Consider the following 27,534-nt stretch of genomic DNA (forward strand, 5'->3'; position numbering starts at 1 on the left):
TAGAGGTCAAGGTTCACATCCCAACTGAACCAAATTACTTAACCTCCCTCGGATAGTTTCCCTCTGGGCAAAATGGTGATATTCCAGCTTCAGTGGAAAAACTTGCAAAGTTTGTCTGCATTTATTTTCCATATTTCTTCCATTTCACTTAAGAGGGCTTCCAAGAAGTAGTCATTTAAAGGCAGACTTACAATTCCGTCCTTCCCTTGGCCTCTGGATTCAAAGTGGTTTTGTTCCTGAGGCAACTCTAGAACTTGTTGATTAAGGGTTTCAGAGACATTTTTCATTTGGGGGGAGTGGGAAGAATGACATTTTGAGAATTTGGTCTTTAACCAGCTAAATAAGGTCACCTGAAAAAAAAATTAAAAAAAAGAAAGAGTTGGTATTTTATAATATAGATACCAAAACCAAACTGGTAGAGTCCTTGGTAACAAGAAAGTCTAAGTGAGCTGACAGACAGACTCATAAAGCAATAGAGAAATTACATAATTTTTAAAATGAGTTATTCTCAGTCCAAAAGATACATGGGAATTAACGAATACTTATTTCTAGTTAAGCAGACCAAATCATTACCTATGCAATAGTAGTACATATCCCTAAAGTTATATGAAAGATACACTTTGAATGAAATGCTGGAATTATATATATACACGTATATATGTATATAGACACATACATTTAAATAAATGTAATGACTACAAAACACATTGTTAATGAGAAACAGTTATTTCAGTGGAGTTCCTTTTATGGAAAATTTGAGAAAGTATTTCCATGAGACAAATTCATGAAAGTAAAATTGCCAGGTCAAAAGATGGTCACGATTTCAATAGGCAGACATCAGTCAATTAACCTCAGAAGAGTTATGCCAATTTACACACCAACTAAATGTGGCTGTGCCCCGATTCCCAAGGATTTTGCCAGCTCACTTAACCTACCTTTCAGTTATACTCAGGCACAGCGCATATCAACATTAATTGCCTTAGATGCTTTTCCTGTCTGATCAACTAATATGTGGAGTATAATATCCATTCTGTCAAATTAACTAAATTTTTACTAGAACTTAAAATTTCCAAATTCAAACACACATCATCCTCCCCATTTACTGTGTACTCCAAGATTTACTTCTTTCTCTTTCCTTCTGGTCTACAACCATGACCCACGTTTTTCTCAAAATAGAACCCTCAGCTCCTTCAAATCTTGTCATTTTCTGCTGCATCTCCCTTTAAAAATTCCTATTCTGGGAAAATTCCAACCTCTGCTCACTCTCTTCTTAACTGCTGTGAAAACACGAAATAACCGAGTATGCTGGCACCATTAGGCTTTAAACTTCAGCTACCCTGGAGCACAGCTGTGTAATCCTTTTCCTTTCTAGCCATGCCTTTTTCCCATATTTGTTGGGCGGTAGTTTGCAGACAAGGTGCCGTCAGAATCACTTTTCAGTCATCATTTCATATGACCTTCTTCATTACCTGATACTGCGGATCTCTCTTCCCTGGGCTTCCAGGGCAACTCTGTCTTGTTCTGCTTTCCCAGGGCCCTCTCCCTCAGTTAATGCTAGTCCATTCCAAGGGACTGACTCATTGCAGTTGGTCTCTAAGCATCAAAGTATATGCTTTAAGTTCTGAAGAAAACTTATGGCATAATGGAGAAAAGTACAGGCTCTGAAGCCCAGGTGACTGGGTTCCAATCTTAGCGCTGTCATTTTGGTATTGGGCAAGGACATCTCATCAGGCAGGCAGGATAGGCTCAAATCCTGACTGAACAATTTATTAGAAGCATGACCTTGGGCATTATGTAACCTCTCTCAGACTGTTCGACTATGGATTGAATCGGGCTAATGCTATCTATTTTATAGTACAACTATTATGAAGATCAAGTCAGAAGAATGGAAGGACGCACTAAGCACACTGCTTGGTACAGAGCAGGACGGTACTTCATAAATTTTAAATCCCTTCTTCTTTTAAACGTTGTCACCCTATGACCATTGATACTCGATTATATATCAAATTTAATATATATGGCTGGATATTGAAAAATTGGAATTTAGATCTAGTAATATAAAGAATTACAATAACAAGTAGAAACTTTTACCAGCTCGACAGCTACCAATCAATGCAGCTAAAATTATCATACAGTGAAAAGCAGTCAAGGAACTAAAAACATACCCAAATATGTGTTTAATGTGTTCAAAATAGGCCACAGAAAAAGCATTTGAAAATACCATCAATTATAGGAGTTTAGTTTGATTCCTTATGTGTAGATAGGTCAATATACTGACCTATAGTAATAGAAGATGCTCCTGAATTTTCACATTGCTCAACCCAGACTAAAGTGATGGCCAAAAGCAAAGACTATTTTTTTCAGAAGAAACACAAAAACAGCTTTGAACTCCAAGATATTTTTTATAAGAAAGCTCATAATGAAGAAGAGCCTTCATTAAAATACATTAAATGGTAACTTTTGAAATGGGTAGCAAAGATCCATTTAGTAAAGAAACCTCCTTCTCTGATGTCCCTTAACTCCATTCCTCTAGGCCTTAAACTGCTTTATTGGCAGTTTTAAGTCAGAAAACTTGTTTTTTTACATGGTCACTCACCAATGAGACAAGGCTCACATTTTTCCAAAGCATTTTTTTTGTGCTCTGATTCCTCAAATGATGTGACTTCCTCACCATGATAAAGAGAATACATGAAAAAAAAAAAAAAAACAGAGCTAACATCATCCTCAATGGGGAAAGACTGAAAGCTCTTTCTCTAAGATCAGGAACAAGACAAGGATGTCCATTGTCACCATTGTTATTCAACATTATGCTGGAAGTTGTAGCCAGAGCAATTACACAAGAAAAAGAAAGAAAAGGTATACAAATTGGAAAGGAAGAAGTAACATTCTCACTGTTTACAGATGATATGATAATATATGTTGAAAATCCCCCAAAGTTCACAAACAAAGCTACTAGAGCTAATAAATGAGTACAGCAAAGTGGCAGGGTACAAGATCAACACCCCCAAATCAGTAGTGTTTCTATACACTGGTAATGAGCAATCTAAGGAAGAAATGAAAATATAAAATTCCATTTACAATAGCAACCAAAATAATAAAATATTTAGGGATAAATCTAACTAAGGATACAAAAGACCCATACACAGAAAACTACAAGAAATTGCTAAAAGAAATCATGGCAGATCTAAATAAATGGAAGGGCATATTGTGCTCAAGGAGTGGAAGACTAAATATAGTTGAGATGTCAATTATACCCAAATTGATTTATAGATTCAATGCAATACCAATTAAAATCCCAAAAACTTACTTTGCAGAAATAGAAAAATCAATAACCAAATTTATTTGGAAGATAGGATGTCCCAAATAGTTAAAAATATCTTGAGAAAGAAAAATGAAGTGGGAAGTCTCACACTACCTGACATTAAAGCATATTACAAAGCTACCATGGTCAAAACTGCATGGTATTATCATAAAGATAGATATACTGACCAATGGAATTGAATATAGTGTTCAGATATAGATCCTCTCATCTACGGACAATTGATCTTTGATAAGGTGTCCAAGCCAACTCACCTGGGACAGAGCAGGTTCTTCAATAAGGTTGCTTGGAGAACTGGATATCCATATGCAAAATAATGAAAGAGGATCCATATCTCATAATTTATACAAAAATTAACTCAAAGTGGATCAAAGACCCAAACATTTGAGACATGACCATAAAACTTTTAGAAGAAAATGTAGGGAAATATCTTACATAACTTGTAATAGGAGGTAGCTTCTTGGATCTTACATGAGCATTGAAGAAAGAAATAGACAAATGAGAACTCCTCAAAATTAAGCAATTTAGTGCATCAAAGAACATTGCCAAGAAAGTAAAAAGGCAGCCTATGCAATGGGAGACAATATTTGGAAACCACATATCAGATAAGGGTTTAGTATACAGAATATATAAAGAGATTCTTCAACTCAACATCAAAAAGACAAGCAACCTAATTTAAAAAATGGTCAAAAGACATGAACAGATGCTTCTTAGAAGGAAATACAAATGGCTAAAAGGCACATGAAAAGTTACTCAAATTTACTGGCTACTACGGAAAAGCAAATCAAAATCACAATGAGATATTATCTCACACCCACAAGAATGGTTGTTAACAAAAAACAAAACAAAAACATAAAATGAGAAGTGCTGGAGAAGATGTGGAAAACGAGGCACACTTATCCACTGTTGGTGGGAATGTAAAATTGTACAACTGCTGTGAGAGGCAGTTTGGCGGTTCCTCAGGAAGCTAAGTATAGAATTGCCGTATGATGCAGCAATCCCATCACTAGGTATTTATTCAGAGGACGTGAAGCCAAGGACATAAACATACATTTGCACACCAGTGTTTATAGCAGCATTATTTATTATTGCGAAGAGATGGAAACAGCCCAGATGTCCATCAATAGATGAATGGCTAAACAAGCTGTGGTATATATATATACAATGGAAAATTATGCAGCTGTAAGACAGAATAAAATCATGAAGCAAGTAAAAATGTGGATGGACCTTGAGGACATTATATTGAGTGAAATAAGCCAGAAACAAAAGGACAAATACTGTATGGTCTCACTGATATGAACCAACATTAATGAGTAAACTTGGAGAATTTAAGTTAAGAACCCAGATTATCAGGAGCTATAAATAGGGTAGAGATTGGGCAACTGGTGCTTAAGGAATACAGATTGTGCAACAGGACTGATTGTAAAAATTCAGAAATGGATAGCACTATACTACCTGATTGTAGCACAATAATGTAAATACACTGAATAAAGCTGAATGTGAGTATGATAGAGGGATAAAGACTGGGGGTACATATGAAACCAGAAGGAGAGATAGAGGAAAAAGACTAAGTAAATGTAATTTAGGAATGCCTAGAGTGATTAAATATGCAAATTAAAAAAATGTTTTTACAGGAGGAAGAACAAATGAATGTCAGTATTGCAGGGTGTTGAAAATAGATGGTTTATGAGACAAAGTACAATCAATATAACCTAGGGTCTATAGTCAAATGTGTGTAACACATGTAACATTATTAATATACTTCCACTGAATGTAACAGAGGCATTATGCCAATGCAAAATGTCAACAGGCGGGGAGATTGGGAAAGGGGGACTGATTCCTTTGTGGAAGAAAAGAAAGTGTCTTATACAGTATGGTGGCGAAGCCATATCTATACACTTAGGCTGGCATGTGTGATGTGTGATTAAAACTGTTTAAAAGTGAACAGAGAGAAACAAGTTTTAGAGGAAATGCAGAGAAAGAGATGTACCTATCACTGTTGGTAGGGAAATAAGAAGTGCAGCCCCTTGGAGGGCAGTGCGGTGGTTCAACAGGTGGTTAGTGATGGGTTTCCCATAAGATCCTGAAACCCAGTTCCTCAGTATATACCTAGGGGAACTGAGCATGGGGACACGAATGGACATTTGCACACTGGTGTTTCTGGCAGCAGTGTTCACGATCTACGACGAATGGAGGTGGCGGAAGGGTACAACAATTGAGGAATGGAATAGGGAACTATTCCAGGATAAGCCAGACCCAGCATCAAGAACTGACAAAGCCTTCTTGACCAAAAGGAATAAGAGAGAAATGAAACAAAATAAGGTTTCAGTGGCTGAGAGATTTTAAACAGAGTCAAGGGGTTATCCTGGAGGTTATTATTATGCATTATGTACATATCCCTTTTTAGTTTATGGTGTATTGAAGTGGTTGGAGGGAAGTATCTGAAACTGTTGAGCTGTGTTCAAGTAGCCTAGAGTGTTGAAGAGAATTGTATGACGATACAATGCTTACAATGTGACTTTGTAATTGTGCAAACCTGATATCTGATGCTCCTTAAATCCAGGGTATGGACAGATGGGTAAAAAAAATGGATAAAAATAAATAAGTATTAGAAGGGACAAAGGGTAAAGTAAATTGGGTAGATGCTCAATGAGAGGGAGGGGTAAGGTGAATGGTATGTAAGAGATTTTTCATTTTCTGCGGTGATGCAAATGTTCTAAAAAATGGTCACGGTGATGAACACACAACAATGTGATTATATTGTGAGTCTTTGTGCACCATGTATAGAATGCAGGTGTTTGAAGACTTCTCAATAAAAATAAATAATGACAGCTAATGCAAAGTTTCAGGGAGAAGACCAACCCAGACAGAAGGAAGAGGTAGTAAAAAGGACCTAGCACAAAAGTGGGTGGGGAAAAGCTGAACCTATCAAGAATCTCATGTCTTTGATACATTAGATGAAATGTTGGTTTTCTGTTTAGCCTGAGCATTTTTTAAGTGAGTTTACATTTACTTATTTATTTTTTGTGTTTTTTTGCACTATGAACTATATATACAAAAAAGCAATAAATTTCAAAGTATATTGCAAGAATTAGTTGTAGAACAGATTTAATATTTGATATTTGTTCCAATTTCACAATTTTAGCTGCTCTAAAATACTGGGGACTAAAAGAAATATCAATATAATGATTCAGCAATCATACTCATTTGTTAAACCCTACCTTGTCTATATAACTGCACCATCATCTTTGCTCTTTCTCCCAACCTTCAGGAGTATTTGGGCTATGCCCATTCTAACTTTTTCATGTAGGAAGGGGCTGTTGATAATGTGGGATAGGAGGATGGAATTAGTTGATATTCTGGAAGGGCTGGCCCCTCTGTATTTCAGGACTTACCTGATCCAGGGACCTACCTGGAAGTTGTAGGTCTTGGAGAGTTATCCTTGTGCATGGAATCATCATAAAATCTCATATAATGCCCTAGGTACTCCTCAGGATTGGCAGGAATGGTTTTGGTTGGGGTTTGGCAAGTTATGGTAGGCAGCAATGTCTCACTGTAACTTGCATAAAGGTGACCTTCAGAGTAGCCTCTTGGTTCTGTTTGAACTGTTTCAGCCACTGTTAACTTATTTGTTTTTATACTTCTGTTCCCCCTTATGTTCAGGATCCCACTGTTGATCCCACGGTGCCAGGCCCAGGCTCATCTCCCATGCTGCCAGGGAGAATTTCACCCCTGGATGTCATGTCCCATGTAGAGTGGAGGGAAACGGTTTCACCTGCAGAGCTAGGTTTAGAGAGAGAGGCCACATCTGAGCAACAAAAGAGGTCCTCCAGAGGTAATGCATAGACATAGCTATAGGTACAGCCTCAGTGTTTTTCAAGGTAGACAGGCATTTCCCCAAGGATAACTGACTCAGCAAAGTAGTATTTATAAATGGAATACAGCAAAATAGCTTGTTTATGTCCTCTTTCAAGGAGCAAAGGCAATACAAACTATCAATGATATAGTTTAACTCCAGCAACTAGTTAAATCCATTTATGGTCAGAGAATTCTTTGGTTAATTGTAAACTGAAAATACTCGATCCTCAAGGTAATTGCACATCTAAAGTAATTTTTATTAATCCCAATTAAAAATACCCATATTTTAAGAAGCCAATGAATATGATAGCATAATCTAATCATCTGAGGATTATGTATGTTTCTGGACATTTATTAATAATAATGACTTCAACAAGATATAGAGCAATATCCCAACCTTAAAACTCTTCTCTTTCATATTCAGACTTTTTCCCACCTTACAGAAATACTAAACAGCAGGCATCCCATATTGAAGATTCTGCAGGACTGTGGGTTGGAAATCTTCACTGAGGGTTAAGTCACTTAAAACTCATCATGCCCCCAGATCTTTTTGTACCCCCAACCTGCTCCCTCAGGCAGGGACTTAATCCTTTCCTACTAGGTCTCCAATTCACATGTAGAAGCTAAGAGACCCCATCCAAACCCTGTTCACCCTATGCTTAAAACTTTTAACAGCTCTGCATTATTCATTTGTTTCCCAAACTGTTCTTCTGGAACAGGAAGAAGATGGGTGGGCTTGTAAATTCTATCATCTGCTCTGTTGTTTTCTCCTTATTGTTAAAGTTTAACCTACAAAACTCACTATAACCCAGAGAACTTTTAGCACTTTTAGATGCAAAGGTTTTCAAAATGAATACATTTGTATGCAGAAACTAAAACTGGCCTTGGAGTTTGGGATGTGATAACCCTGACCTTTAGTATCCCAGCAACCGGAAAGAAAAATATACAGCCTGAAAGTGTAATATTATGGCAGACTCTGGTTTAAAAAGTGAGATGAGAGAATATAGAAGTGAGAGAGAATTAGTAATAAGGAAACCAGGTTTTAAACCCATCATCTTTTCCTCCTACCTAGATAAGCTATGGTGAGTTACTAAATCTCTTTGAAGATTATTTTGTCTGAAAAAAGGGAGTTAAGAATACCTGCCTTGATAAAAATTATATGAGATGATAACCACACGGTATTTTAAAGCAGGTTTGTAAAAAGAAAAAAAAAGAGTGATTGAAAGAAAGTGTAAAGATTAAAATTTTCAATGCAGCATCGTTCACAATGGCAAAAATAAAACAAAAAACCTGGAATCAACCTAAATGCCCACCAACAATGGAATGAATAGTAAATTGTAGTACATTCATCTATTGGAATTCTTCTTGGTTAAAAAAGTTATAAAGATAGACTTCAGTTATATATATCTCCATGGATTAATTTCAGTAACATGTTGAATGTAAGAAGCAAGTCATGAAAGAATCAAACTGATTCCATTTGGAAAAGGTTTAAAATAAAAAGCAGGCAAAATTGATTGAAACAATAGTCAGCAAATTAAAAAAAAAAGAGCGAAGGAATTATTAACATAAAATTCAGTATAGTGTTTACCACTAGGGAGGAAGAGACAGGCATGTGATCAGCAAGGAGTGCCTCCTTCTTGTTTTGTTAAAAGGACTGGGGCAAATGAGGGTTCATGTTATAATTACTCTTTAAATGATACATATGCAATTCACACACTCCTGAATTTATGATTCAGTTTAAAAACAAAGGTACAATTCTCATTAAATCTGTATTATTAAACATTTCTCTATCTGCACTTATAGATCGAGAATCCTTAGACTTTGATTCACTGCTTTCTCCTGAACAGGATCACAACACGTTCTATTGATTTGATTAGCAACTATCTGTGATCTAAAACTAGATGAACTCTCACAACTTGGAAGATAGAAATAGGTGGATGGAGAAAATAATTTTGATTTCACTGGAAATAGATTTTGAAAAGCAAATTTGCTATGAAAAATGAAATGCGATTCAAAAATTAACTTGGCAGATGTCAACAACTACACGCCAGGTCCTGTGCCCACAATTGTAAATAGGATCTCATCACACTTAATGATCTACGTCCTGATTTTTTAATTTCAGGGCCACATTCCCTTATCAATCAGCGCTCCCTTCAGACCGGAAAGCTCACTGGTTTATCCACGCTGATAGGATGTTTCTTCTTTAGTTGTTTACCCACCATAAGGAAAGCTTGCAATTCCTTTTAATGAGTGGGTAAGGCTATACCCAGAAACTGGAGATAGCTGTTCATGTGATATATAGCCCTAGTTCTAGAATTGTTAGGTGTTCACTTAAAGTCAAAAAATAACCTCCAAAACTTGCAACCCACAAACACAGTTGATGAGTCTCTCACACAACTTCCTGAAAAGTATGCTAATTGTAGACTATTTAAATTGCTTGGTTACAAAGACATACAAAAAAAGCACAGAACATGGTAGGGTTTAGTTACTAGTATAGCTGAGATAAAAAGTACGAGCAAAATCATACCTTCACGTTTTCTATAAATTACATAAACATTTCCATCTATGACTAAATATTTCTAATAAACATATTCATTCATTTTCAAAGTTTCCTAGTAAATTCAGTAACTATTCTATAATCTCCTATCAAAAAATTGTGAATTTGCCCTTCCCTCCCTTCCAAACAGGACGGAGAACTCAGCCAGATGGCCAGTGCCTAGTGGTTAAATGGCATGGTTGAGGTTGGCATTATTGGAAAAAAAGTCAAGATTCAGTTGGAAAAACTGGTGTCAAGGTAGTCAGGGATTTGACTCACAAGTTTGGGAACCCACGTGGTCAGGACTAGGGAGGCGTGGCTGAGGATTTCTTTGTCTTATTAAGGCTGGAGAGGCCAAGAGAGCAGCTGGCACTCTTGGGAGGTTGGTTATATATTGGGAGAATGGACAAGTAAAGTATTTAGGATTAGGGGAGCTAGGTTTCCACTGTGAGAGAGTTACAAATATGGAAAGGAAAGGGCTAGATTAAACCCCAAATTATTGATTCAGAATCTAAGGTATCAAGGTGAACTCAAGGTTTTTATCTATATGTATAGATATAGCTTTATTGATCTGTGTGTAATTGTGTATCCGTGTGTATAGACACATTAAAATATTTCTTAGCTCTGCCCACCAATAATGCTTAAAAACAATGACTTCCCAGTAGAAATGAGCACTTGCCAGATATTGATTATCATATATTATTCTTCATTCAGAGAAACCAGGGCTCCTTAGGAAAATGGCTAATTCTAGAGCTAGGGCAAGAAAAGGTACAAGAGGAACCTGGAACATACTGATGTGCTAAGATAAAGAAGATCTCAAAAACTGTTGAGGGCATGCCAAAAGGAAACAGAAGCCAGACTGAAGACTCCCAAATTTGGGAAAACTTCAGCCTAAAAATAAATGATGAGAGTAATATATTGTAACCTACTGGATAAAGCAAGAATTCATGAATCCATACTGCTATAAATGAAGGAATGAACAAATGGAGAATGGAAAGCTCTTCCTTACAGTAGAATGCTTACCAAGTCCAAGAAATGATAAAACTTACCATTTGACAAGTCTCACGGTAATAACTGATTTAGATAATAAGATGAGGAAAGGATATTTACATACTTTCAAAGAATCGCTTTACAAAGTACCTTTCAACAACTGACTTTACAATGGAGAAACTTGGCAGATACAATTCTAACCAAGTGATCAAAGTAATGGGACAAACTGACAGTGCATGCTTCTTGATATGACATACTGAAAACAGCTTCATTTCTAAAAAAATGTATATCCTCAATCTAATCAGGAGCAAACATTAGATAAATCCAATGGAAGGCCATAACATAAGTGGTGTGTAGTATTCATGAGAGATGTGTAGTATTCAAAGTTGTCAAGGTCATCAAAGAAAAAGGAAAGAAGGAACTATTCCAGATTGAAGGAGACAAAAAGAGGTAATCAAATGCAAAATGGGACCCTGGACTGGGACCCCGGAACAGACAGGATCATTATTGGGGTGATCAGCTAAGTTTCTGTGGGGTCTGTAGATTAAATGGCATTATATCATTATATGTATTTTGATGGACATCAATTGTATTCTTATGTAGGAATCTCCTTGTCTTAAGGAAACACACACTAAAATATTTAGGGGTAATGGTGTATCTTTGATTCTTTCAAATGGTTTCAAACATATTGCGATTGGGACTACATTGAATATATAAGTAAATGTGAGGTAGATGGACAGCTTTACAATATTTAGGCTTCCAAGCCATATATATCATAGACTGCTCCACTTACTTAAGATCTTAATTGCCTCTTGGATTTGGTTTAAATTCTCTTCATGAAGATATTGCACATCATTTCTTAGATTTATTCATAGGTATTTCAAAATGTTTATGCTATTTCTGAAGAGATCCTTCTAAAAACTTTAATTTTCTGCTAGTTGTTGGTATACAGGAATACAACTGACTTCTGCATACTGATTGTAACAGTCTTGCTAAACTCTAGATGTTGCTGAATTGTCTAAGGTATGTAATCAATACCAATATTTCAAAAATAATTTCCTGCCTCAAGGAAAAGAGAAACCCAGAGAATTACATTGACTACAACTTACTGAAATACAGAATGGTTGACACTTGGAAGTGATTTTACAATTGTACACATACTAGAAGTAACACAATGATAGATGGGAAAAGTGAAGCCATAGTACACTTTGGAATCAAATAATCCAAGGATGGGAGGTATTATTCTACTTGCTTGTGAATTCCCTAAGCAACAAGTCCCTCACAGGAATCAAATCATTTCAAAAGAATATACATGGCCTAAGGTAAACTAAAAGTAACTTTAAGTATTCATAAATTCTAAGTTCTCAGTGTGTAGCACAAGCTGAATCTAGGGAAGTCATGAATCCACCCTTCACAAGTGACTTCTTTGAAACTTGAACAATCATTTGCTTTCCTCAAAGATTTTTGGTGGTCTACCAGCTCTTAAAGGGTTCAACACTACTGCCCTTTCCCTTTGCTCACATATCTTCCCACATGTCATAAAACAACTCCCAGAAGACAGATTTCCATGTTATTAGGTAGCAGGGTACAGTGCACATGTGGACTGCTCTAGAAATAGCAACATCTTCTCAGAGATAATTATCTGATGTCCCTGGGAAGCTAGAAAGGGTCTCTCAGGAAGATGCTTTAGGGGTGGGGAGACAGAAGCTTGGTAGAGAAGCAAGCAAGAATGGAACTGTCATTTGTGAGGTTTAACGATGAGGGGGAACGAAGACACTCATTTATCATATGAAATTCTTTGGGTTTCACAACATGCTAAAAGAAAACTAAAGGAGTTCAAAATTGCATTTCCTATTGTTAAATCACATGGTGAAGACTCAATAAGTGCTAGCTCTTGTTCCTTTCTAGGTTTTCATGGGAAATATGATTACATTTTGAACAAAGAGTATTAACAAAGACGGATTCACCATAAAAAGGCTGGCTGTTCATTCCTTTCTAGTCCCTAATGTCACGCAGAAGTATAAACCTCTTAGGATGCATTTCACATCATATCAAGGGTTGTACAGGACCAAGTGTTGACCACTAAGCAAACGGCCAAAAGCCTTTAAAACCTCAGACCCCAAGAGGCAACAATTTCAGAGAAGCCATGAGACACTGAAATAATTTAACAAATTCATATATATATATTTGTATCAAGTGTAACATGGTCATATAAAAGTGTTTACTACAAATATAGTTCACAATACAAAAACAAGCCATTTTATTTTTTGTTCCCTTTTATATCCTATTTTAGGCACAATGATGAAATGCAGAAAATAACAGGAATGCACAAGTTTTAATACCTGGGAATTCTAACATCTAAACTTTTTCTCAAGTTCCAAACAATGAGGCTTATTGAATAATACTCTCAGAATCACTTTATTTAAATCTTTGATATATACTGTCAATGACTGAACGCCCAGGTGGAAACGGTACATAAAATGATTTGTAAGTGAAAGCATTTACTACAAAAGGAATGGTTAAAACCAAACCCAGACATATCAAGAGGAAACACACTCAACTTAAAGCTTCTGAAAGGGGCACTTTTTGGATCATTATATAATCATTACATTGTTTTCTGAATTGATAGAAAACAAAAGCTAATGGAGAACAAAGCCCAAATGGTGGAAAACTATCAGAAGTTTTAAAGCCATCTAACTCAACTAAAACATAACTTGACCTACATGCAATTTAGAAAAAGTTTAAGTGCATTCTCTTTGTACAATTAAATTGACCACCACAAGTAAAAACTGGCAATTAATTAAAATGCTATTAGGTACAGATTTGCAAGCCAAATCTTCGACCATTATGTAAATATTAAAAATTTAAAAAGTGAATCGCCAATTGAAAAATAAAAACTTATACACATCAAAGCACAAATGGTGAAATATTAAAAATAAAAGTTTGAAAAACACATAATCAAATGAAGATCTCTTAGGCACTTGCATTCAGAAATATTCCTTCTATAAATAAGCACTTATTTTCACTTTAAAAGAAAATGAAAGCTGATTTTCCCCAATTGCACCTATTAGTTGAGAACTATATTATGATATATTAGGGATGCATTTAAATGAACCATTTTATGGGGGAAAATCAACTTTAAAAAAATATGAGTCCACCTATTTTATTCACATTGAAAATACACAATTGAAACATAATTCCAGTGAGGCACATATGTGAACATATCAAACCATTCTACCATTCAATATAACCAACACAGAATAACACAATGCAATGACAAAAAGAAAAATCCACAATTTGGCAATCCTATACAAAATGGCCACATCAAAAATTTCTTTCACAAAACAAACACAATGCACAGAACCAGAACAAAAGGGAAATTCAAATTTTGGCAATCCTATACAAATTGTGGGATGTCATCTTCAAGGTCTTCAAACTGTTGCATTCGTTTTAGCCTTGGTCTCTGACACGTTGCACTTGCCTCAGGCAGGCCCTGTTCCCTGGAGTTATCTTTGAACTTACTAACACAGTGTCCAGGACAAGCTGATGGATTTTCTGAGCCTGAAACTGATTTCACCACATCAGCCAGGGGAGCACAAGCTGTGCCAGAAGGCTCCGCTGCACAGGACTGAGCAGGCTTCTCTTCGCTCCCCCTTACACTGCTACTGGGAGTATGTGGTTTATAAAATGTTGTCCAGTGTTGCGGCTGCAGTGTTCTCGGTGCTCTGACAGGAGCAGGAGTATTCGAATCAGAGGACCGTCTCTCTGATACCTCTCTTGCAGACCTGACAGGTTCTATGCATGGCTTACTGGGATGAGTGGCGTTGACTGAATGGTCACCATTAGTCCTGATGCTTGTCACTCCTTTTTCCTGGAGTGCATTGGGTATAATCAGAGCAGTCTTTACAGTTCTGTCGTTTGATTCACACTGTTTGTCCCAAGTTTTTTGTAGAGTTTGTGTGTCATAGACATTAAATTTTGAATAAACAATAGCTGAGGTGTCTTTCCTACTAATTCCTTGGACAGCAGGATACTTGCAAAACTTGTATGAACTTACATTTTCCATATTTCTGCCATTTTCCTCATTAAGAGGGCTTGCAAGGAGTAGCCTCTCTACAGGTAAACTTACAGGTCTAATTGTTACCTTGGTCCTTCGAGTATGGCTCTCAACACTGCCTGCTTCCTTATCAGATTTCAGAGTAAGCGGCTTCGGGATTTTATAAACATCTTCTACTTTTTGAGATGCTGAAACACCTTCTATTTTTTGATCTAGAAGCAAAGGTACTCTGTCACCTGTAAAAGGAAAATATTTATTTAAAAACAAATTTTCTTGCAAACGTTCAATAAGAGAGTCGAAATAGAGTCACAGACAACCTCTTTAAAAGCAACAGGGGTCGACAAAATGCACCACAGAAATGTAAGATGACAATAATGTGGGAAAATGGGTGAGGGGTACACTGGAACTCCCTATACCATCCTTGGAACATTTCTGCAAATAAAAATTATTTCAAAGTTAAAAACAACAGGCATCTTAAGTTTTCTTTTAACAAGTTATCCAAAATTATGTATGTAGAGAAATTAAATTTATAAGGTATTACCAGTACATATTGAATAAAAATGTTAGAATTTTACATTTATTTTAAATCCATACAACCTCTTTTCATGTGCTATGCATGAACAGATATTTGTGGGTGAAATGATTATGACAATTTCAAACTATCAGGCATTGGTAAATTAACATCAGAAAAGTTCTACCAGTTTATGTGCTAACCAAATGTAGTGATGTCTTGAATCCAAAGGATTTTGCTAGCTCACTTGATCTGCCTTTCAGTTAAATACAAGCACAGTCAGAGCATAACATATTAGCTGTCTTAGATACTCTTTCTACCTTATGGAGCTAATAAATGGAGCATAACCCCAATTCCGTGAAATTTTACTTGATGTTGAAATTCCCAACTGCAAACAAAAATCATTCTCCCCATTTAGGATGTGCTCCAAGATTTACTTCCTTCTCTTTACTTCTGTCTAGTCTAAAACCATGGCCCATGTTTATTTCAAACTAGAACCCTCAGCTCCTTCAAACTTTGTCATCTTCTGCTGCATCTCCCTTTGAAAATTCCTATTCTGGGAAAATTCCAACCTCTGCTCACTCTCTTCTTAGCTGCCATGAAAACATCAAATAACCGAATATGCTGGTATCCTTAGGCTTTGAACTTCAGCTATCCTGGAGTACAGCTGTACAATCCTTTTCCCTTGTATCCATGCCCTTTTACCATATTTGTTGGACAGTGGTTTGCACACAAGGGTGGCCATTAGAATTATTTTTCAGTCATCATCTCATTTGACCCTCTTCCTTAGCTGATACTGCTGATCTCTCTTTCCTGGGCTTCCAGGGCAACTCTCTCTTGTTCTGCTTTCCCAGGGTCCTCTCCCTCATTTAACGATAGACCAATAGAAGGGACATGACTCACTGCAGTTGGTCTATAAAAATCAAAGTATATCCTTAAAGTTCTGAGGGAAAAATTTATCCACATAATGGAGAAAGGTACAGATTCTGAAGCCCAGGTAACTGGTTTCCAATCTTAGTTCTGCCAGTCTTGCCCTGGGCAAGGCTATCTCACTGTCCCTAAGCATCCTCATCTATAATAAGACAATCTTAATTATAATTATGTTGATGTGTGGTCTAACTGACCTGATCATAAAATGTGCTTAGGAATATGTTTGGTATATAATAAGCAATTGATAAATGACGTTCAATTTATCATACTTTCTCATCCGAACTGGGAACCCTGTATCAGGACATAGTGAGATAATCACAGGGTTTAGGAATCTAACAAATGTGTGCTTAATGCATTAAAAACCGGTAACAGGAAAATGCATTTGGAAAAATCATCAATTTTAGGAGTCTAGTTTGATTCCTTTAAAGCAGTTAGTTCAATACACTGAACTACAGTAATAGAAGATGCTCATAAATTTTCACATTGCTCAACTCAGACTAAATTGAAGGCCAAAATAACAAACAAAAGCAAAAGCAAACAGTATTTTTCAGAAGGAAAACAAAAACAGCTTTGACCTCGAAGATGTCTTTTTATATGAAAGCACATAATGAAGATCATTTAAATGCAATAAAATTTAAGTTTGGAAATGGGAGCAAAGATCCATTTATTAATGAAGCTTTCTTCTCTGACTTCCCTTAACTCCATTCCTCTAGTATTTAATAATGCTTTATTGGCAGTTTTAAGTCCGAAAACTTGTTTTTTTACATGGCTACTCACCAATGAGACAATCATCACATTTTTCCAATGCATTATTCTTCTGCTGTGATTCCTCAAATGATGGGGCTTGTTCAAAAATTTTGCTTTCATTATCCGCACTATGGATATCCTGTTAATGAAAGAGAATTTTTTAACTCGCAGAAGCAAAAACATACCTCCAAAAGAAATAGTGGAATAGCTTTTAACTTATAATGTAAATTTCATAAAGTTGCAGCACAATTCCATGAAGATGGTCAAAACTTACTTCCTTTGAAGAAAAAACCACTGTCTTCACAAACTGTTCTGAGTCTTTCTCTTCCGGTGATGAAAGAGTCTTTGCAAGACAGCCTTGATCAAGCTGAGGTACAACCCCAGCTGTACTACACACCACCCCATCCTGTGGCTGTAGGGACCCATCGAAGATCTTATGTGAGTGGGTAATGAGGAATTCCACCAATCGTGCTTGATTTGAATATTCCACCAGGGAGGAGATGCTGACAGGAGCAGTGGTTTGCCTTGGTCTGAGGAGGCTTGGTCCAAATATCACCCCCAAGTTTTTGGAGTTCATCTTGTTTTCTTCAGCATGATCTACTACCCTGCAAAGTAAAACATATGAAGCTGTATGGGATCTGCCTATTAGACTTCCTCGATTGTAGGTTCCCTAAATAGGCTGGAAAGATTGGAGGAAAAATGGCTCGCAGAAATGTGAGAAAAAGATGCATTTAATTTATTTTTAAAAATATTGACCATACACAACTGTGTTTCATAACTTTAATTAAAATAGAATTTAGGTAAATAGAAGGAACTACTGCAGTTTTATTAGTAATAAAGAAAAAATACCCCTAAAAACTACTCCTTTCTCAGTTTAGGGCACTTTATCCCAGGTCCTTATACTGAAAACCTACATATCATTGTAAATTTCTCTTGCATCACACAGAGATAGTCTTCAAGCCTAGTGGATTCTCTCAAAGATCTCCCTACCTTGTCTCACATCCACTGCTCTGACCTTCCTTCAGGCCCTCATCAGCTTTTATATCCAAGACTGCGTTTAAAGAGATCTGAATTGTAGCAAAGGCCTTCCCTCCACTCAGTCTCCATTTTGCTGCCAGAAAGATCTAAAAGGCAAAGCTGGGTATATTAATTTCTGGCTCAAAATTCTTTATGGGGTCATGTATATAAGACTTTGTTCTTTGGTGACCTGGCTAGCTCACTTCTTTTTAATGCTTGCTATATTCTAGGCAAATCAAAGTATTTAAAGTTTCCAAACTCAAAATTGCTCTCTTGTGTCTGTGTTCATTACCCTCTGCATGGAAGGATCTTTAGCACATCCTTTGTCCAGTAAACCATTAGTCAGTCTACAAGTCTAGCTCAAAGGTTACCTCATCTGTATAGAAAAAAACAGGGAAACAAAGGCTAAAATATATTGAGTAGATGGAAATCAATGAGAGGGAGGGGTAAGGCTTATGGTATGTATGAGGTTTTTTCTTTTTTGCTTTTATTTCTTTTTCTGAATTGATGGAAATGTTCTAAGAAATGAGAATGGTGATGAATATACAACTATGTGATGATATTGTGAGTTATTGGTTATATACCAAGAATGGAATGATCATATACTAAGAATGTTTATTTTTGTATGTTTGTCATGTTTACAAAATACATATATTAAAAAATTGCACATATGACAAAAAAATCAGGTTAAAAAAAAAAAAGGTCACCTCGTCTGAACTGCCTCTCTCCCTTAACCTTTCTTTGTGGCCCTTCCACCCCTAATCTTCCTCTGTTCCTCTGCCTGTTGGGCATAGCTCCATTACAACAAGAATGACGCTGCACTGAGCTTGTCTGTAGGTCTGTCTTCCCAGTCAATGAGCACAAGAGATAACAGAAACCTTATGCTTTTGTTATTATTTCCCCAGCCAGAGATTGGCACCAAGGAGGCATCTGAGGGAAAACTCTGTCTTCATGAACACGTATTCAATGTCTCCCTTGCCTGAACACAAATAGGAAATGAAACATTCACTTTAAAAACAACAAAACAAAACACAAATCAATTTTCCAACCACCAATGGATTTCTTATATAAATTTCTTACCGCTTAAGATGTATGATGAGGTAATGAAGGCTGTTAAAATTTGATGCTGGCAATTGCCTGAGAAGGTCCTTGCTTTTTAAAATAATACGGTTGATTTCTATACACACAATTGTCCATTTTTTGTCCTCAGGGCCATCGCTTTTTGTCTCTTGGTCTTCATTTACACGTTGGATTTCTTTAGCAAGGTCTATAAATTCCTTGTACAGTCTGAATAAAATGAATGGCTCTGGGAGCTAAAGAAATAAAATTACAGTAGGATTATTATTTTATCCATTATATTCCTGTTAATACAAAACTATTATTGACAGCTGTTGAATGGTTTACCATATATATTTAAGTTACAAGATTTAAATTCCATCCAAGTTTATACATGTAGATATGGCGGCTGCATCTGTGAGCTATAAAGTGAATCTGAAACAGTGCCATTAATTTTATCTACATTAAAAATTAATTAACTGATAATGAGCAAAACTTAGATCTAAAGCTGGACGATGGGACTTAAAAATTACGATATGTATCCTATACTGATTACATTTAGGAATGCCCCAATGTTAGCATGACTATCAACTGTTTTACTGATATAAGGCCAGGATAATGCATAAAATAAGTCAATTAGCTAAAAAAAGCTTTTCTTTTGAATTTTATGAGTACTGGGGGACTAGAAAGAACAAAATGCTACATGGTTTTTGTATTTTCCTTGGGCCAGACTTAAGATTAGCATTGGAAAATACGGCCTGTAAATAAGAGACTATCAAAACTTTATCTATCTAATTTTAAAACATAACTTAAATATTCATTAATTCAAAGAAAATACTCCCTCTCAGCATATCCAGGAGTATGCCCACTGACCACTGGCATAACTGGTTTCAATGTTTCTACTGTTCAGCCATGGAAAAATACAGGACTGGTGAGCTGATGTCCTGTATGGTGAGAGTAAGCCCCTTCTCCATTTTTCTCCATTACTAATTGTTGTATCATGCTGGTCTCAGAGAGGGGAAGCCCTGAGAGTCACTTCCAGCTCCAACACTCTGGACTCTGAAACAAGTCATTAATTTCACGGAGCTTCAGGTTTCTCACATGGTAAATCAGAAAAACAAAGGCAATATATCCCTGATATATTGAGAATTGAGCATGATTTCCCACACTTAAGTCTTTGTCCCACCATATTTTTAAGACAAAATGAGAGCTAACAGTCTCATTTCAAATTCATTTCTTTTCCCTGACTACCTAGAGAAGATAAAAGACGACTCACGGGGAGAACAATAGGACTTGAGAGATGGCTGTGTGGAGGATTTATCACTAAGATGCTCTCTGCCATTACATTTTCATTTTCACACAAGAACAGAATGCCAGCTGAGCTTGGCCTAGAACGTTTTTGTACTTGGCAAACCCCCCATGAAGTCACTAAGGTATTTTATTTCACCCCACAGAAACATTTTCTTTGGATCCAACCCTGCAAACTCCAGGTAAAGTATGAGCAAAGACAGGGAAATATGAAATAGCTTACTCCCCTTACCTTATTTCTTTTTTCTTTTTAAATGGTTTTATTATAAACAATGAACAAACATACAAACATTCTTGACACGGTTACAATCAATGGTTTACAACATAATCACACAGTTGTGTATTCATCACCATGATTGTTTTTTTGAACATCTGCATCTCTCCAGCAAAAGAAAGACATAAGAAAAAACTCATACATGCTGTATACCTTACCACTCCCTTTCCTTAACCACTAGTATTTCAATCTAGTCAATTTATTTTCATTTTTGTCCCCCGTTATTTCTTTCTTATCCATATTTTTACTCATCTGTCCACACTGTAGATAAAAGGAGCATCAGATACAATATTTTCACAACTACACAGTCGCACTATGAAAGCTATATCATTCTTCAAGAAACATGGCTACTGGAACACAGCTCTACAGTTTCAGGCACTTCCTTCTAGCCACTCTAATACTCCATAAACGAAAAAGGGACTATCTACATAAGGCATAAGAATAACCTCCAGGATAACCTCTTGACTCTGTTTGAAATCTCTCAGCCACTGACATTATTTCTTCTTATTTCTCTCTTTCCTCTTTCCTTCAAGAAGGTTTTCTCAATCCCTTGATGCCGAGTCCCAGCTCATTCTAGGATTTCTCTCTTACACTGCCAGGGAGATTTACACCCCTGGAAGTCATGTCCCACGTGGAGAGGGAGAGAGGGGGAGGGCAGTGAGTTCCCTTGCCATGGAGGCCGAGAAAGAGAGAGGCCACATCCGAGCAACAAAAGAGATTTTCTGGGGATGACTCTTAGGCCTAATTTTAAGTAGGATTAGCCTATCGTTTGTGGGGTTAAGTTTCATCGGGATAACCCCAAGATTGAGGGCTCAGCCTATTGATTTGGTTGTCCCCACTGCTTGCAAGAATATCAGGAATTCTCCAAATGGGGGAGTTGATTTTTCCTCCTTTCTCACCATTCCCCCAAAAGGACTTGGCAAATATTTCTTTATTCACTGTTCAAATCACTCTGGGATTTATCGTTCCCAGACCATATTTCTGCTAGGCTTCCAGTACCCAGCTTACCTTGCCTACTGACCTTCCATGAAAATTATCTTAAAATTGCAATGAAGATAAAGCCAGACTATGATCCAGACATTGTTCAACGTACCAAATCCTTCATCTACTGGTGTCAATATAGCCTTTCCTGGCAAAGCTGGATTCATGTTTTTTCCTTCATTTTCCAAAACTAAAGGATATATTGTTTAGCAATAAACAACAGGTATTAAACTATTAGCAAAAGAGAGGAAGTGACTAACTTAGTTAGGAAAGACCTCTGGCCTGGTGCTGGGGCCTGCAAATGAGGAAGGGGACCTCATTTCTAAAAAGTATATTAAAACTTTTTACTTGTTTTACTTGTTTCCTAAAGGTAGGTGAAAGGAAAGTGACCATTTTTTATTGTTCTCCCTTTAAAAAATGGTATGGATTTATGTATTTTTTCATATGATTATGAATAACTAGAAATATATCAATATAGTCTATACCCATGAAAAAATGTGTTATATTATATCAGCAAAATACAAATCATACTTTTGCTCTTTTCTATTTAATGGTAGCTCTCAAGAATCAAAACTTTACCTGTCGAAGGTATAATTTCAAGACGTCACAGATGTCATGTGAACTAAATTCTGAAATGTCTACCAGGTGCATTCCATTTTCCAACGCTTGACATAGTTTTTCAGTTTTTACTTTATTACCGCATACACGGTAAATTCCCTGGAATAAAGGGAGGAAAATTGAGCAAAATTCTGCTTTAGCACAAATAACTAAATGTACATACAGAAACGCATGTGATGTGTCTAATTTAATTTTTATTAGTATTTTAGTTAAAAACACCTAGTCAAGGCCAAATGAGGCAATATTTTCCAAATCTAAACAAATCCAGTTAGTTATTAAAAATTAAGAGCATTTTTTCCCTGAAAGTCCCCTTTATATTAACATATCACACAATCATTTACGTTTTTAAAGATTTTCTTTTAAGAATTAAAATGTACCTGTAGCCTCAAGGCTCTATTTTCAATCTCGGAGGCACAGATTTTAAGTATAAAAGGGACACCATCTGGTTCCTTCTTTGCAACTTGGGCGAATTCTGCTCCAAATAAGTGTATTTTCCCAGGTAGCTTTTGGTGTCCACAAATGATCACTAAATTTTCCAAACACTTGCGGTGACATACCATGAGACACTGCAAGAAAACAATCGTTTAAAATTATGTAATTCACCTTAAAACCATTTACAACTTGGAAAACTATAGGTAAAGTGGTAACATAACAAAAATGACTTTGAAAGTATTATTTGTAGTGTTTTCAATACATTTGCTAACATCAATTGCATTGTGGGACAATCAAATATATGCCTGCCAAAGATTTTAATCAGTAAAAATAATAACACAAGAGTATAAAGCAAAAACACAGAGTGGCTATTACAATTTCTCCAGGGTCTTACCTCTTCACATTCAGCGCCATGGAATACAACAATGCTTTCACAATCCCTGCACTTCGTGGGGGATCTCAATTTACGAAAGTTGTGAGTTAGAGCTGCCTTTGACATCAACGTTTTCTTAAATGCTCCAAGGGAACTGGGAACTGAAAATAGATATATGTTTGTATAGAAGAATTGTAAGATGATGGGAAAATTATATCATAAAGACTGTATTTTCAATAATTTTTCAGATTTTCAAATCATTCATATATTATAAAAAGTTATACACCTTAGTTTGTAACATCAAAAAGAAAGTGATAGTAGCACAACATTGTGAACATAATGATCTGCCCTGAAATATATATCTGAATATGATTAAAGAGGGAAACTTTAGGTTGTATATATGGTAATTGAATAAAAAAAAGAATCCATGGAACTTCACTACACAACCCTAAATTAAACTACGACTATAAGTTAAGAGTATAATCATAAAAATGTGCTTTTATCAATTGTAACACATGTACCACAGTGATGCAAGGTGTGACTAATAGGGTGATACATGAGAATTTGGCATTTTATACATGCTTTTTCTGGAAACCCACAACTTCTCTAGTTTAAAAAAAACATCTACTATACTGATTACTACAAAGCACACATTTATCAAATATTTTAAGTATGTGTAAAAATTCACCAACTAACTAATAAGAAACTCCTAAAATAGCATGGCATAATGTTTTCAGAATTTGCGAATGTACTGTTACTAATATGCCCCTCAAAGCTATGGGAAGGGAGTTACATAGGTAGTATTGCATTCTCAGAAAAAGCTCTATAAAAGCTTTAAAGAAAAACAGTGGTAGGGGCTTAGTTTATCATATTATTTGCATCAAAGTTAAACTATTCTTAATTTATTGTAAAATTAACTATAGGTAATACTAGCTAGTTACACAGCAATATACTAACTGTAAAATAATTCCATTATTTTACAAGATGATGCCAAAATAGGTGTATGGAGGTCTCAAATGTACAAAACTAACTTCAGGAGCTTAATTCTAGCCATTAAGGCACTTTTATATCCTTCAACATTCATAACTTTCTTTGTCCTCAAGAAGAATACCTGTCCACTTTTCCTGCCTAAGTGTTTGTACTCTTTTCTTGAAAAGGCTTTTCCAGAATTTCTCTCCTGCATTACAACCCTTTTAACAGTAAGTCACTGCATTAGGTTTATGAAAGAACAAACTATCTAGCCTGCTATTTTAGCAACATGCCAATACCTTTTAGATCCAGGACTTGTGCTGCTTATTTTTATATTTTAATTTCTAGCCTTTTACTAATACATTGTCAACTCATACTTGTACACAATTGTTGGGATATACTTAAGTCATTATGATACCTTTTGTATAATATACAACAAAGTAATCATTCTTCAAATTATACTATTTTCCTAACATCATGTGGTGCCACTGCTTCAACTAGTTTAGCAGAAACTTGATTCATGCAACTACAATACCAGCTTCTGAAGGAGAAGGTGGTTCTCTTTCATCTAGATCATCTGCAGAAGACATGGTTCCACTAGATGGAGTTCGTGGTAGTTTTCGATGAAAGTCCTCTAAAGGAAATCATGGATACAATGAGCTGATTACTTGTTGTACAATTTTAGAAGAGGGTAATGACAGCATTTTTTTTTAATGACAGCATTTTTAGAATAATATAGGTCATACTATTTTATTAGTCACAATGTAAAAATTTGTTTCCATTCTCAGACACTGGACACAGGGAATGTCGAAATGAATTCCTGGGAACAAAAGAGTATTTAACCAAATCTGACTTTTCCAAAGAATTAAAAAAATTGAATGTCATATATCTGAATGAGATCTTACCGCCAACCTTTGGTGGTAAGCACTAGGTGGTAAGCTCTGTAAGAATAGGGAGTATTTCCTATTTATGCTTTATCTCTATTATCTGATAGCAAGATTGGCACAATGGTAAAGAAGTCAATAAATGTTGATGAGTTAAATTATAAATAAACATATACAATACAACCTATGTTTGCTAAAATATATAAAAAATCATTAGAACACTGCAGCACAATAGTAACATCACATTTATGTTATTGGTTAAGATAGGAGACTTCGAATCAGGAACAACAGCCCAATGATCCCAGGCAAAGAGGTAAGACAGCAAATGACACTGCTGCGTATAGCAAAGCATGTGAGGAGACAGACAGATGAGGTTATGAGGTCCTTGTGCTCCCTGCTGATATTAGCCAAAATGGCTATGAAGCAGAAGAATTCACTTCACTTTAACTCAAGGTCTTAACAATCCTAGGTTCAGGGTTAGAAAATGTTCTATAAATGATTTAAACCAATATTCTTTCCCCAAAAGGTGTTCACAAGAGGTTTAAGAGGTGTTCATCTAGGTTTTGTGTTCCCAATGACAGAGAAATTATAAGGTAACATTCCATTTTTGAACGATCCTAGTTATACATTAGCTTCCTTAAATTGAACAGAAATCTGCCACCCTATAAATCCCAGCTTTGGGTCATCTTTCTCCCCAAAGGAGAAAGCAAGTGTTCTAACTCTACTAGTAGAGTTCCATTATATGTAGAAAGCTGTCATGTCCCCCAGTTTTCTCTTTCCAGGCTAGGCATACCCAGGTTTTCACCCATTTATCATGTGACCCTGTTTCTAGATTCTGGCCGTCCTCTACCCTGTTCAGCTCCAGCTGCACCTTTCTCAACACCACATTCACAATAGGTCACTGAACAATGGTCAGCTGAAGTTCTTTAACAGTTCTTGAGCAGGTCCTTAGTGCCCCATCCCCAACACCAACACATTATATGTGTATAGTCTTTACAATTATACATTGAATTAGTACAGGCTATATTTCAAATGTGGTCTAACCCATGATGACTTCAGTGTGGTCAACAGGGAGTCTAATAGCACTGGGGAAAACCTGAGTAGCTCTGGCCACATAATTTTATGAAGAACTTAGTCAGGCGATAGCAACACCCATTCTGCCTCTGTCAATGTCATGAGACAGTCTATATCAAATATTTTAAAGCAAGTTTTACCAAATTAACAAGAGTTAAGTAATGACAGCATAAGAACTTCATAACTGCATTGTTTTTTACAGCAATTAACTGTAAACAGCCCAAATATCCATAAAATAAAGACGTATGAAAGAAGTCACAAAAGACTAGAATGATTCCATTTGTATAATATGCAAAGGAGGACAAAACTCAACCACATATACTGTAGTCAAACGTAAAGAAAAGCTAGGGAACGTTAATAAAAGTTAGGATGGTGTTTTCTTCTGATGGGACACAGGGCAATGTGATCAGGGAGGTGCACACAGGGAGCTCCTGAGATATTGATAATGCTGTATTTCTTAAGTTGGGTAGTGTATATTTGAGAGACTATTTTGTTATTTTTCTTTAACCTGTACATATATGTGAATATACTCTTCTGTTCATGTGAAACATTTCAAGATAAAAATAAGGCAAAGATATTTTCATCTTTCATTGAATTTTCAGTTAGACCCATATACTTACGTACCTGGACTTATGGATTCTGAATCCAAAGATCTAGATTCACTGCTCCCTCCAGTGCTCTCAGAGTCACTAAACATCCCTAATGTCCAGGATCTTATCAAGAAAGGACCTTTAGAAGACAATGTTTAATGTCAAAATGTGGCTACAGTGGATTTCACACAGCAAAATGCTGATATTACATAAAATAGAGACAGTCAAATTTCTTTAACAGTTATCTATTATCTACTATTATCTATCTATTAAATAGGCAATGTGCTTGTTATAGCGTAAACACAACCTCATAAAGCTGTATTTCAAGGCCTGATTTTTTTAAGTTCCAGAGTGCAACTAATTGAATAATCACATTTAAATAATTTTATCTTTCATAAATTAGTGCTATCTTTAATGTGAAACCTACCTGTTATATCTGCACTGTTAGAACATCTGTCATCTTCCATTTTATTTGAAGTGCCAGGGAGGCATATAACATCTTCTGAAGAGTCTGAATGTCCAAATCCAGAAGTTTGGGTTCTGTTTTTCAATTGTTTATTTAAAGACCTAAGGAAAAAACCCAAGTAGAAGTCAGCACTCAGAATAATGATTATCAATACATTCTGTTTTGTTCTATTTTCACAAAAATTTGTTTTCACACACACACACAAAATTTTGTTTGAATGAACGCAGATAAACTATTAAGTATACATAATTCTATATGGTTCAATAGCTTATAGAAAATGTAAATAAAGCCTTTAGTTATGTGTACCTATTACCACTGAAACATGGCAGAGAGTAGCAAAAGTAGTAATTCATGCCAGCGTTAACTTTTTTTTATAACCTCTGTGGAAAATGTAGGTTAAATTTTGTGTATGGTTATGACTGCACTCTCAAAGCATTTTAAATCTCAAAAACAGAAGTCAGTGTTGAAACAGGAAGCTTTACTCTTAAGTTACATCTATTCCTTCAATATTTCTATTTAGGACCATGAAATAATATTGAAAACA

The 27,534-nt window shown here is 35.9% G+C and overlaps 1 protein-coding gene across 12 annotated transcripts in view; it reads right to left on the reverse strand.

Moving 5' to 3' along the window:
• Positions 1 to 13,852: 13,852 nt before the first annotated feature.
• Positions 13,853 to 27,534, reverse strand: part of LOC143650009 (rho GTPase-activating protein 29-like) — a 75,481-nt gene continuing 61,799 nt past the window's right edge. For all 12 annotated transcript variants that reach the window (XM_077120211.1, XM_077120210.1, XM_077120209.1 and 9 more), the window contains 10 exons: positions 26,952 to 27,091; positions 26,559 to 26,663; positions 24,512 to 24,610; positions 23,029 to 23,168; positions 22,580 to 22,768; positions 22,164 to 22,301; positions 19,046 to 19,278; positions 17,223 to 17,553; positions 16,979 to 17,087; positions 13,853 to 14,996 (listed from right to left, as the gene is read on the reverse strand). In XM_077120211.1, the coding sequence (XP_076976326.1) occupies positions 14,101 to 14,996; positions 16,979 to 17,087; positions 17,223 to 17,553; positions 19,046 to 19,278; positions 22,164 to 22,301; positions 22,580 to 22,768; positions 23,029 to 23,168; positions 24,512 to 24,610; positions 26,559 to 26,663; positions 26,952 to 27,091 (2,380 nt within the window). In that variant the 3' untranslated portion in view covers positions 13,853 to 14,100. The remainder of the gene's footprint in view (positions 14,997 to 16,978; positions 17,088 to 17,222; positions 17,554 to 19,045; positions 19,279 to 22,163; positions 22,302 to 22,579; positions 22,769 to 23,028; positions 23,169 to 24,511; positions 24,611 to 26,558; positions 26,664 to 26,951; positions 27,092 to 27,534) is intronic.

This window comes from Tamandua tetradactyla, chromosome 11 (genome assembly GCF_023851605.1).
Source record: "Tamandua tetradactyla isolate mTamTet1 chromosome 11, mTamTet1.pri, whole genome shotgun sequence".
Lineage (NCBI taxonomy): Eukaryota > Metazoa > Chordata > Mammalia > Pilosa > Myrmecophagidae > Tamandua > Tamandua tetradactyla.